This window comes from Myxocyprinus asiaticus, chromosome 38 (genome assembly GCF_019703515.2).
Source record: "Myxocyprinus asiaticus isolate MX2 ecotype Aquarium Trade chromosome 38, UBuf_Myxa_2, whole genome shotgun sequence".
In the NCBI taxonomy this organism is placed as follows: domain Eukaryota; kingdom Metazoa; phylum Chordata; class Actinopteri; order Cypriniformes; family Catostomidae; genus Myxocyprinus; species Myxocyprinus asiaticus.
Genome location: NC_059381.1, coordinates 2,377,124 through 2,390,680, shown reverse-complemented (window position 1 = coordinate 2,390,680; position 13,557 = coordinate 2,377,124). Strand labels below are relative to the sequence as shown.

At 38.8% G+C, this 13,557-nt stretch overlaps 2 protein-coding genes across 4 annotated transcripts in view; both read left to right on the top strand.

Moving 5' to 3' along the window:
* LOC127429280 (gastrula zinc finger protein XlCGF49.1-like) overlaps nucleotides 1-13,557 on the top strand; it is a 28,476-nt gene that overhangs the window by 1,533 nt on the left and 13,386 nt on the right. The window lies entirely within an intron of this gene.
* On the top strand, nucleotides 2,071-12,848 carry LOC127429265 (gastrula zinc finger protein XlCGF8.2DB-like). Of its 3 annotated transcripts, none has more exons than XM_051678207.1 (2): nucleotides 2,071-2,209; nucleotides 10,923-12,848. In XM_051678207.1, the coding sequence occupies exons 1-2, from the start codon at nucleotides 2,161-2,163 to the stop codon at nucleotides 11,933-11,935; spliced, it is 1,062 nt and encodes a 353-aa protein (XP_051534167.1). In that variant the 5' UTR covers nucleotides 2,071-2,160; the 3' UTR covers nucleotides 11,936-12,848. The 3 variants fall into 3 exon arrangements, with proteins under 3 accessions (XP_051534167.1, XP_051534166.1, XP_051534168.1); XM_051678206.1 differs by lacking the exon at nucleotides 2,071-2,209 and adding an exon at nucleotides 10,561-10,694; XM_051678208.1 differs by lacking the exon at nucleotides 2,071-2,209 and adding an exon at nucleotides 10,622-10,744.

The following is a 13,557-nucleotide window of genomic DNA, read 5'->3' as shown; positions in this document are numbered from 1 at the left end:
ATTAAGAAAGTTCTTAGGGGGCCTGGGTAGCTCAGTGAGTATTGACACTGACTACCACCCCTGGAGTCGCGAGTTCGAATTCAGGGTGTGCTGAGTGATTCCAGCCAAGCTTCCTAAGCAACCAATTGGCCCGGTTGCTGGGGAGGGTAGAGTCACATGGGGTAACCTCCTCATGGTCTCTATAATGTGGTTCTCGATCTCGGTGGGGCGCGTGAGGAGTTGAGCGTGGATGCCGCGGTGGATGGCGTGAAGCCTCCACACGTGCTACGTCTCCGCGGTAACGCATTCAAAAAGCCACATGATAAGATGCGTGGATTGACGGTCTCAGACATGGAGGCAACTGAGATTCATCCTCTGCCACCCGGATTGAGTCACTATGCCACCACGAGGACTTAGAACGCATTGGGAATTGGGCATTCCAAATTGGGGAGAAAAGGGGTGAAAATCCCCCCCCCCCACCAAACAAAAAGAAAGTTCTTAATATGCTCTCTCTCCACGGTCTTTAGACTGCATAGAAACATAATAATTATAACATTAGAAAGCTAAAGGACATTAGCCTATAGAACACTCTTTACTGAATTATTCTTTGATAAACCATATCACTTATAAGAAATACATAGTTAAGTATAAAACGTTACTTGAAACTCAAATAAAATAAATTGTTTTACACAGATAAACTGCAATTTGAACAAGGCACGTAACCACAGATAATTTTAAAATAATATCTGTAAAAGCATCTGCTAAATAAACACTTTTATACCCACACAGCAATTCAATTCAGCCCTTGCTGAAGCCACGCCCACAAGTTACCAGTCCAACAAAGAGTGCATTCCATCAATAATCTCTGGTTCCATTCAGCGTTTATGACCTATGCCCTATTCCCTTGATTAGAAATTCTGTTTAAACGGTCTTATCTTACTTCCGGAACCCAGACGGCTGAAAAAGTAGGCAGGGCACTGTTGCGCTCTATTTGCGCCCTCACTGAAGCAAAGCCCACAGCAAGTCACCAGTCCATCAAAGAGTGCGCTCCATTCAGCATTTATTAAAAAGTAGGTGGGCACTGTTGCGCTCTTTTTGCGCCATCGTTGTGAGTAGGGTTGGGAATCCTAAGGAATTTAACGATTCCAGTTCCGATTCCGGTTCCTTAATGGTTCCAGTACCGATTCCAGTAATTCTTTTAGTACTTTTTTAAAAAGAATGATTTAGAAATAAGAAATGCAATTCTACCCTCTGCTGTCTGTTACCAAATAATGAGATCATTTCAGATTTGTACAGAGCAGATATAAAACAAATCTGAAATAATATAATACAGTTCTTGTAAAATGGTGTGTTTGCAGACTATTTAGAGACATAAATACAATCCAATAATAGATCCTTACACTATTTTAAATAAAGAAATCTAAACCAACACGAAATGTGATGGCATATTTCATCAATTCATTTATTATTGTATAAAATTCCACTTATTATAACAAAACTTGTGTATCATTAATGATACATTGTCATATGAACAACCAGTCAGTAACTGCCCTGCTTGATTTAATAGAGACACAGCTCATCATTAAATAAAGAGTAACAGTTCCAGAGACAGTTTAGACTGTGTTTTATTGCCTAATGTTGTACTTCAGGCTTGTGAGACTTCAACAGTTCTTATTTAATTGGAGTTGGACGTTCATAACTTGCACATACTTGTAACATCACTTTATGTTTTGCGCTGTGCCTTTGAATAATTATTTCGGGAATCGAACTACACTGGTAGAACTGTGTGTTTTTACGCTGTAGAGTCAGTCGAGAGCAACGCTGCTGCTTCTGGAAACACTGTCAGAGTATTTGAGGATGGTGTTCCAGCCACATCTGCAGAAAATTGCATGCTGGAGAACCGTTAACGGAACCGAAAGTCACGGAGATCATCCGATTCCAGGATTTTTTAAAGAATGGAACCGGTTCTGAACAAGAACAGGTTCTCGGTTCCCAACCCTAGTTGTGAGTTGCTGTTTCCACAAAGTGGTCCATGCTAAGAGAAGGTGGCAGTATTGCGCCAGTTAAGTAGTGATCCGGCATTAATATAGAAGAAGAAGAAACAAGCGGGAGGAATTATTCCAGGAACAAAAACTCTCCATGACAAACAAAACGTAGTTGTTTAAAGAGGAGAGTGAGAACATGAGTGATCCAAACCCCTGCAGAATGAAAGATATGGAGGAACAAACAGGTTTGTGTCTGTTCTTGATTCTTTAATCATGACTGCTGAAGAACATGAAGGTAAAAAACCTTCAGGCTAATAATACAAAATCCTAGGAGCTATGGTACACATTAAACAATAAATAAAAAATAAAGGGGTGATTGGAGACTGAATTAACTTTTTGTACATCCAATAAAACAAATAAAATCATAAGTTGCATTCCTGAATTGACATTTGACTTTTTAATGATATTTGCAGGCCTGTTGGAACTAAATGAAGTGGAGGAGAAAAATCATCAGTATCAGAAACCACATCATTTCCCAACTGGAGAAAAGTCTTTTAGTTGCTCAAAGATTGAAAAGAATTTCACACAAAGAAGTGCTCAAAGAACAGGAGCCGAAAATCCTTTCACCTGCCCTCAGTGTGGAAAAGGTTTTAAACTAAAAATATATTTATTTAAGCACATAAGAATCCACACTGGAGAGAGGCCTTTTACATGCCCTCAGTGTGGAAAAAGCTTCACATTTCAAGGACCTCTTAAGGATCACATACGAATTCACACGGGAGAAAAATCTCACAAGTGCTCACACTGTGGAAAGAACTTCAGTCGATCTGGAACCCTGAAAACACACGAGCGAGTTCATACTGGAGAGAAGCCATATCACTGCACTTCATGTGGGAAATCTTTCAAACAATCGAGTCATCTACAGACTCATATGAATAAACATTGCCCGAGTCACAAAATATTTCAGGTCCAACTGTTTTAAGTGAATAGTATGATATTGAGATAAATCAAGGGATGGAATTTCTCCCAAAAAGAGCAATTTTATCTATGAGCAAATTACCTGTAGCTGTGAAATCTGGACTGGTTCAGTGGAAGTTAAGCTGGCATCACAATAGCAGACCCAGAACAACTTGATTTGGGTGGGGGGTGTCACACTTAGTGACTGTTAATGCTGAACATTCCCTCCTAGTTGGTGAACATGTCACACTTACCGGTTATTTTTTGTGCCTGTATCAATTAATATCTTAAACAGTAGACCGTAGAGTATTACGAGGAATAGAGGTGAAAGGTTGAACTGGATTTTTTTTAATGTATATGTGTGTATGTATATTGCGAAAAGTAAATGTTTTGTTTTTATACCCCTTTTTTGTGTGTTACATGGATGTTGTGTTGTGTTGTTGTGTATGGTACATGTATGTTGTCGCAGCAACCGAGTCCAAGAAAAATATCCCCTAAAGGGACAATAAAGTTTGTTGTTGCATCCGCGAGAGACAAACACAAGTGTTGTTCTGTGCATGGCAAGCTTTCTGGTAAATCCAAAGAGCCAAACTTTAATACTTCACTTAACACATCTTCACGAGTTGTTATCTAGTTACAGTGATAAACAGCTACCGCTTGTATTCACGCTGATGACGTAATCAGACCGTGGTTTGGACCCAAATAATATGATGTGAACACAGACCAGCGCAGGCAGCAGGAGAGGGAGCAAATTAACTCCAAGCAATCGAACCAAGTGTGAAAGCACCCTTAAGGTTAATTTATACTCACTGGGCAAGCAGACTTCACTTAGTTCACCTACAAATGATGACCAAATGCAGTGGCGTTTATGTTCTGCCAATATGTTCATGTTTTGGTGAGATTTCTCCTGTTTGCGCACATCTCTGAAATTCGTCCTTTTTTTTTATCCCCTTTTCCTCCAATTTGGAATGCCCAATTCCCACTACTTAGTAGGTCCTCGTGGTGGCGCGGTTACTCACCTCAATGCGGGTGGCGGAGGACAAGTCTCAGTTGCCTCCACTTCTGAGACGTCAGTCCACGCATCTTATCATGTGGCTCGTTGTGCATGACACTGCACATGGAGGCTCATGCTACACTCCGCAATCCACGCACAACTTACCACATGCCCCATTGAGAGCAAGAACCACTAATCGAGGAGGTTACCCCATATGACTCTACCCTCCCTAGCAACTGGGCCAATTTGGTTGCTTAGGAGACCTGGCTGGAGTCACTCAGCACACCCTGGATTCAAATTCACGACTCCAGGGGTGGCAATCAGCATCAGTACTCACTGAGCTACCCAGGCCCCACATCTCTGAAATTCTTGATCTAGGAGAACTCAGCTGGTCAAAGAGCTTTGATGATTGGTTAAAACTAATCGTAGGTGTGGATTTTATTTACAAACACGCATGCCAGATGAGTTGTTACATTGGTTACTGTTGTTAAAATGGATTACTTTGAAGCCTGTCTCTCAGAGATTGTGCAGAAGTATACTTTTTTACATGATTTGCAACACAAACTCTACAATGACAGCACGGCCATGACAAATGAGTAGAGAGAGATTGGAGTTTTTAAAAGTGGAAGGGGCTGTGACAAGTTTAATAAAGCAAAGAAGCAACACAGTGCTAAAAGAGGTGGTCCACGGAGAGAAAAACCTGCATTATTGGCTTTAGTTGTGGCTGGAACAGTACGTTAAACACTGTGACATCACCCTAAACTAACTAATTTTAAAACAATGCCGCGCTTAAGTATAAATGCCAGTTTCATCTTGGTATGCCAAAACTGTCATAGAGCAGCAATGAATGAAAGGCGAAAACCCCCCGTTTCACCATCTCCGACCTCCGGGTATAACAGTTGCATTCTCCCTCTAGTGACAATCATGTTTAATGTTAATTAGCTTGTTATGGATAATATTCGTTACGAGGGAGAAGATATGCCGATAGCGGCAAAACTGTCCAGAAGTTGTAATGTAAGTATGAAAAGCTGTAATATTTGCTTGTTTTGGTGTGACAACATGTCCGTTTGCCTCGGAGGGTCCTTAAAAAAGTCAAACTGGGATTTTTAATTCACCTAAAATGCCCGAGATTTGCCTGTTTTCATATTGAAGCGCTCACTGTTGCCACACATAGATACATGTCATAAATTACGTGTTCATTTGCCATTTAAACCTAGCGTATCAGTTTAATTTTAACCAGCTTCACGTGTCTCCCTCAGGCACTGCGCGTGAGGGAGAGAGAGAGAGCGCGTGCTATTATTCAAGTGACCATGAGAAAAAGGCACTTTATGATAAAAACATCTCTGAACAAACACTTAAAATAAGTCTGAAATTGTCTGTTTGTATCTTACCTCAGTTTCAGTGAACTTGTTTACGTTCAGCTGATCTGGTCGCTGATGAAGTTTGTTAGATGTGGATACTGTTTGATATAGATATACATAACTTGCTCGGGCTTTCAAGAAACAGGAAAAATTCCTGAAAAATAATTACATTTACATTTTAGGGATGTACATGCAGATTTCAGATATAAAATCGGTGATTGAATGACTAATGTTTACTCGCTGAAATGAGATGATTTCCTATTAAGTCAATAGGGACATAGGAATGTTTGGGCATAGCAATATGGTGGTGCAGTGGCTTCACTGATATGACTTCATGAGCAGTCCAATCCTATATTATCCTCCTTTTCCCTGAGCACGGAAGTGTTCCACAATTTGACTGTTTTCAATTTCCGGTCTCCAGTGATTTCACTCACATCGACGTATATTCTTAGCAGGTAATGTAATGTTTAAGGTATTACATTTGTAAAAACAAAAAACAAACAAACAAAAAACATGCAGATACTTCACTGAGTACAGATGACCATTTTTGGTAGACAGTGCCTCACCTGAGTGTGAAGATAACATGAAGCGATGGTCAGAGGTTAGTTACGTTGATATAATTATCTATTCTGAGTTATGACAGCCAACAACATGCATGTTAGATGCAATACCAATTAAGCTCTTAAAAGAGGTATTCCCTGTAATCTCAGAACCTCTTCTTAATATTATTAACTCCTTGCTATCCTTAGGACATGTCCCAAGAAACTTTAAAATGGCAGTTATCAAACCGCTTATTAAGAAGCCACAGCTTGATCCTGGAGAATTGGCTAATTACAGACCGATTTCAAATCTACCATTTATGTTGAAAATACTAGAAAAGGTAGTGTCCTCCCAACTATGTTAATTTCTACAGAGAAATGGTATATATGAACAATTTCAGTCAGGATTTAGGCCCCATCACAGTACAAAGACTGCACTTATCAGAGTTACAAATGACTTGCTCTTATCATCTGATCGCGGCTGCATTTCACTTCTAGTGCTTTTAGATCTTAGTGCTGCCTTCGGCACCATAGATCATGACATTCTCTTGAATAGGCTGGAGAATTATGTTGGCATTAGTGGACTTGCATTTGCATGGTTTAGGTCCTATTCAAACCGCTACCACTTTGAATGTGTAAACGAGGAATTATCAAATCAAACAAAAATTAAGTATGGAGTGCCACAGGGATCAGTTTTAGGGCCTCTTTTCTCCTTATACACACTTCCTCTGGGAGATATTATCAGGAATCATGGAAACAATTTCCACTGTTATGCTGACGATACCCAACTTTATATTTCTTCTAAACCCAACGAATATTCACATTTCTCCAAATTAGCAGAGTGTATCAATGAAATCAAAAATTTTGATGGCCAGAAATTTCCTTCTACTCAATTCTGACAAAACAGAGGTACTAATTATTGGACCAAAAATCTCTAAAAATAAGCCGCTAAAATATACTTTGACTCTCGATGGATGTACTGTTACGTCGTCTTCTACAGTGAAGAACTTGGGTTTTATATTTGATACCAATCTGTCCTTTAAAAATCAAATTTCCAATGTTTGTAGAACAGCATTCTTCCACCTCAGAAATATTGCTAAGTTACAACACATGCTCTCTGTTGCTGATGCCGAAAAACTAAACTCAGCAAAAAAAGAAAGATCCTCTCACTTTCAACTGCTTTTATTTTCAGCAAACTTAACATGTTTAAATATTTATATGAACATAAAAAGATTCAACAACTAAGACATAAACTGAACAAGTTTCACAGACATGTGACTAACTGAAATGGAATAATGTGTCCCTGAACAAAGGGGGGGTCAAAAGTAACAGTCAGTATCTGGTGTGGCCACCAGCTGCATTAAGTACTGCAGTGCATCTCCTCCTCATGGACTGCACCAGATTTGCCAGCTTGCTGTGAGATGTTACCCCACTCTTCCACCAAGGCACTTGCAAGTTCCTGGACATTTCTGGGGGAATGGCCCTAGCCCTCACCCTCCGATCCAACAGGTCCCAGACGTGCTCAATGGGATTGAGATCCGGGCTCTTCACTGGCCATGGTAGAACACTGACATTCCTGTCTTGCAGGAAATCATGCTGGAGGGTCATGTTAGGATGAGCCTGCAGGAAGGGTGCCACATGAGGGATGAGGATGTCTTCCCTGTAATGCACAGCTTTGAGATTGCCTGCAATGACAACAAGCTCAGTCCGATGATGCTGCGACACACCGCCCCAGACCATGACGGACACTCCACCTCCAAATCGATCCCGCTCCAGAGTATAACGCTCATTCCTTTGACGATAAACGTGAGTCTGACTATCACCCCTGGTGAGACAAAACCGCAACTCATCAGTGAAAAGCACTGCCAGTCCTGTCTGGTCCAGCGAAGGTGGGTTTGTGCCCATAGGCAACGTTGTTGCCGGGTAAGGACCTGCCTTATAACAGGCCTACAAGCCCTCAGTCCAGCCTCTCTCAGCCTATTGTGGACAGTCTGAGCACTGATGGAGGGATTGTGCATTCCTGGTGTAACTCGGGCAGTTGTTGTTGCCATTCTGTACCTGTCCCGCTGGTGTGATATTCAGACGTACTGATCCTGTGCAGGTGTTGTTACACGTGGTCTGCCACTGCGAGGATGATCAGCTGTCCTTCCTGTCTCCCTGTAGCGCTGCCTTAGGTGTCTCACAGTACAGACATTGCAATTTATTGCCCTGGCCACATCTGCAGTCCTCATGCCTCCATGCAGCATGCCTAAGGCACGTTCATGCAGATGAGCAGGGACCCTGGGCATCTTCCCTTTGGTGTTTTTCAGAGTCAGTAGAAACGTCTCTTTAGTGTCCTAACTGTGACATTAATTGCCTACTGTCTGTAAGCTGTTAGTGTCTTAACGACCGTTCCACAGGTGCATGTTCATTAATTGTTTATGGTTCATTGAACAAGCATGGAAAACATTGTTTAAACCCTTTACAATAAAGATCTGTAAAGTTATTTGGATTTTTACAAAATAATCTTTAAGATACAGTGTCCTGAAAAAGGGATGTTTCTTTTTTTGCTGAGTTTAATTCATGCGTTCATGACCTCAAGACTAGATTATTGTAATGAATTACTGGGAGGATGTCCAGCAAGTTCAATGAATAAACTTCAATTGGTTCAAAATGCAGCTGCCAGAGTTCTGACTACAACCAAGAAATATGATCATATTACTGACTACCACCCCTGGAGTCACGAGTTCGAATCCAGGGTGTGCTGAGTGACTCCAGCCAGGTCTCCTAAGCAACCAAATACTTTGGATTACTTCTTCAGCACTGGTAGATTTTTTCACTTGTTTTGACTATAAAATCTCTGCCAGTACAGTAAGACAAAATACACATGTTAAAAATACATTCTCTGAAAAATCGAAATATCTTATGCAGTGTTGTTTCTAAAACAAGATAAATCAAATTGATCTTGTTTTAAGGATTTTTAGATATTTTTACAGGAAAACAATACAAAAATTATTATCAAGAATATGATTTTTGCCCTAATATCAAAGGCCTTACAAGAAAAAAAGAAATTATGATCCAACGTGAATTTTCTTGATAACAAAATATGATCGTGTCTGGTAACATGGCTAGAAATAGCATTTTAGCTTAGCGTAAAGCTGACAGTTTACACAAGGTTTATTTCTATTTCTTCTGCTCCAAACTTACTTCAAACTTACTTCTCTGTCTGCTCGTATGAACGTAACACATCATAAGAAAGTGTTTCACCGCTGTTCAAATGCACTTTGGATTGCATAATTTGTATGTATAAATGTTTTCCATCTGAAAGGACTAAATATTCAATGAAACAAATGACAATAAAATGCAAAGTAGTCTCTTCAGTAAACAAAATACTTTTTGAATGCAACTGTATTCTAATTACCAATGATTTAAATTGTAACTGTAGTGGAATACAGGTTGTTTTTTTTTTTTTTTTTAGATATGCAGCCAATAACCTACAAACAAGACAGTCTTAAATAATGCCTAAATTAAAGACTCTACTAACTTAATTCAGCTGACTCAATACATGTGTTAACGGACTATGATAATGGCCTACTCGGACAACACATTGTTTTCTAGAGCTGGCAGAAAATACTCAAAACAGACACAAGCAGCATATCTATCAACTACAAATAATATCTTGAGCAGTAGCACAACATTTGTATTTTTTGTCAAATTGACATAGAGGCAACTGATCATCTTTTCTTTTACTGTATGCACTCAAATATTTTCTGGGAAGATATGTCTTACTGGTTGAAAACAAAGGTCCAGTCACTGCCTACTTTTTCTAGAAACCATGTTGTACTCAGAATGTTGTTGGATGACAAAAATTTAGAATTTTTAATTAATGTAATGTTGATTCTGGATAAATTCTTTATCCGTAAATGTAAGTGTATGAAGACGAAACCTTATTTCTCTGTATTTAGAAGTGATTTTCTTTGTAGCTATTTTCCATCATTAAAATGTATGAAGAGTAAACAGGCCTGCAAACTTGTTAGGATAAGATACTTTGGTTTACTGGAAGATGAATGAAAAGACCCCTCTTTGTACATTATTATTTATTTATTTACTTTTTATTTTATTTTATTTTTTTATTTTTTTTCAATTAATTTGTGTGCCTTGCTTTACTATTCTTTTTTGTTACACTTACAAATTCCATTATAAATGTATATTTTGTTTATGTTCAATAAAAAAAAACATATATATATATAAATAAACATTGAGCAGTAGCCGTCGGAGTCGCACTGGAGTGACGTCATCTCCCCTCTTCGAATGATTGGCTAGAGGATGAGCTGTCTATCAAGAACTAGTGGACCAATAGGGACGCAAAACGCCCCCTGATTTACATGAAACTCTACTCACAAGTTGGAAAATCAAGCGCAGAACTCGGAAACAAAAGCAAAGAAAAATACAGCGTAAGCGTACAAAAAAATGAACATATGAGCAAAATTATCAGAGAGCACAAAAAACAGTAATATAACCAAGAAAAGCATGATTTTGTTTGCAATTCTGATAACTTTGCTTTCATTTTTCTACTGTTTTTTTATTTTTATTTTTATTTTGCAGCATATTTTAAATGTGTTTATATATTTTTGATTCATGCTTATTATTTTTTTAATTTTTTTTATCTGTGCTTATTTTGATAGGCGCTTTTTATTTATCCAAGCTAACAGAAGGTGGCAGTATTGCGCCAGTTAAGTAGTGATCCGGCATTAATATAGAAGAAGAAGAAACAAGCGGGAGGAATTATTCCAGGAGCAAAAACTCTCCATGACAAACAAAACGTAGTTGTTTAAAGAGGAGAGTGAGAACATGAGTGATCCAAACCCCTGCAGAATGAAAGATATGGAGGAACAAACAGGTCTGTGTCTGTTCTTGATTCTTTAATCATGACTGCTGAAGAACATGAAGGTAAAAAACCTTCAGGCTAATAATACAAAATCCTAGGAGCTATGGTACACATTAAACAATAAATAAAAAATAAAGGGGTGATTGGAGACTGAATTAACTTTTCGTACATCCAATAAAACAAATAAAATCATAAGTTGCATTCCTGAATTGACATTTGACTTTTTAATGATATTTGCAGGCCTGTTGGAACTAAATGAAGTGGAGGAGAAAAATCATCAGTATCAGAAACCACATCATTTCCCAACTGGAGAAAAGTCTTTTCGTTGCTCAAAGATTGAAAAGAATTTCACACAAAAAAGTGCTCAAAGAACAGGAGCCGAAAATCCTTTCACCTGCTCTCAGTGTGGAAAACATTTCAAACGAAAAATAGATTTTATTAAACACATACGAATCCACACCGGAGAGAGGCCTTTCATGTGTCCTCAGTGTGGAAAGAGCTTCACATGTAAAGCAAACCTTAAGATTCACATACGAATCCACACTGGAGAGAAACCTTTCACATGCACCCAGTGTGGAAAGAGCTTCTCCAAATACGGAAGTCTTGCGGATCACAAAAGAGTCCACACTGGAGAGAAGCCTTTCATGTGTCCTCAGTGTGGAAAGAGCTTCACATTTAAAGCAAACCTTAAGATTCACATAAGAAACCACACTGGAGAGAAGCCTTTCACATGTCCTCAGTGTGAAAAAAGTTTCAAACGAAAACGAGAGCTTCTTACACACATTAGAACACACACTGGAGAAAAACCGTTTACATGCACTCAGTGTGGAAAGAGCTTTACATGTAACTCGTACCTTAAGGATCACATACGAATCCACACGGGAGAGATGCCTTTCACGTGCACACAGTGTGGAAAGAGCTTCAAATGGAAAAGCAATCTTAATGATCATCTGCACTTCCACTCTGGAAAAAAGTCATTTAAGTGTGACGAGTGTGGTAAAACATTTGCCTGGGCGTCAGGCCTGAGACAACACCTGAAAACTCATTCAAATGAGAAGCCTTACAAGTGCTCACATTGTGGAAAGAAATTCAGTGGATCAGGAACCCTGAAAAGACATGAGCGAGTGCATACTGGAGAGAAGCCATATCGATGCACTTCATGTGGGAAAACGTTCAACCAATCAAGTCATCTACAGACTCATATGAAAAAAATATGTTCGAAATCACAAAGTGAGCAAAGTTCATCTTCATAGTTCAAGCAGCAATTTCATCGAAGAGCAAATTACCCATAGTAGTGAAATTTGTCCTGGTTTAGCAATAGAAGTTTAAATGGTGAAATTCCACAAAGTTTTGTATTTACACAGTTTTATGTTTGGGATTATCAAGGATGGACTAGGACTAAAAAAACAGCCCATAGCGTATAATTACTTGCTATACTGTATGTATCACATATGGAAAAAATGGTTCTACCTATGTATTGTTTTCTCTGTTGGACATGTCTTAAATATCTGTTTTTACATTGCAAAGACGACAACTGGCTCTAACAAGGACAGAAAGAGATGTGGAAGGCCAGATGTACAACTAAACAAGAGGATAAGTACATCAGAGTCTCTAGTTTGAGAAATAGACGCCTCACATGTCCTCAGCTGACAGCTTCATTGAATTCTACCCGCTCAACACCAGTTTCATGTACAACAGTAAAGAGAAGACTCAGGGGTGCAGGCCTTATGGGAAGAATTGCAAAGAAAAAGCCACTTTTGAAACAGAAAATCAAAAAGAAAAGGTTAGAGTGGGCAAAGAAACACAGACATTGGGCAACAGATAATTGGAAAAGAGTGTTCTGGATCTTAACCCCATTGAGCTTTTGTGGGATCAGCTAGACTGTAAGGTGTGTGAGAAGTGTCCGACAAGACAGTCACATCTATGGCAAGTGCTACAGGAAGTGTGGGGTGAAATGTCACCTGAGTATCTGGACAAACTGACAGCTAGAATAACAAAGATCTGCAAAGCTGTCATTGCTGCACGTGGAGGATTTTTTTGATGAGAACTCATTGAAGTAGTTTATTTTTTTCAAATTGTAATAGTGATTTTTCATGTTATTAATGTCCTGACTATACATTGTGATGAGTTGAATGCCACTTTGGTGAATAAAAGTACCAGTTTCTTTCCATAAGAGCAAAATCTGTACATTATTCCAAACTTTTGGCCGCCAGTGTATATACGTAGATGCCTTATTCGGCTGGTTTGTATATAGCTGCATTCACGCCATGCCGTAATTACCGTAATTATGAGTTGGCAACTCTGAAATTCTATTCGGAGCTGTTCACGCCCTGGAAACTCGGAATTATGCGACGATGTTGTTGACAACTGCAAAATACATAATTTCAACATTAAATCAAATTTTTATGCTATTGCTAAATATTGAAGAACACAGATAGTGAATCAGGTAATAATAATAACATGTTGTTTGTTATTAATAACGCAGGCATTGGAATTGTGTTATATAATGTGTAATAGCCAATTATACGAATTATTACACAGAACTATTACGAGATAACTACTTAACTACATTTTACTGCTGAGGCCGGTCAGGTGGTACAAGTTGGAGCTCTCAGAAAATTCAGAGTTTACAAGTTGCCATTACGAGTTCTACGAGGATGTGAACTGCTTTTGGGTGGAAATAGTTAATCAAATAATGAATTGACTGACTGGGTGCTAATTTTCAGTATGTTTGCCATGATATGTTAATTTGTGGAGGACTTTATTTGCAGCTTGCTATGAAAAAAAAAAAGTTCTATATATAAATACCTTAATGCTAACATTTTATTGTGTAAATCCATTCCACTCTCATATATTGTCATAAGGTGTTAGAAGT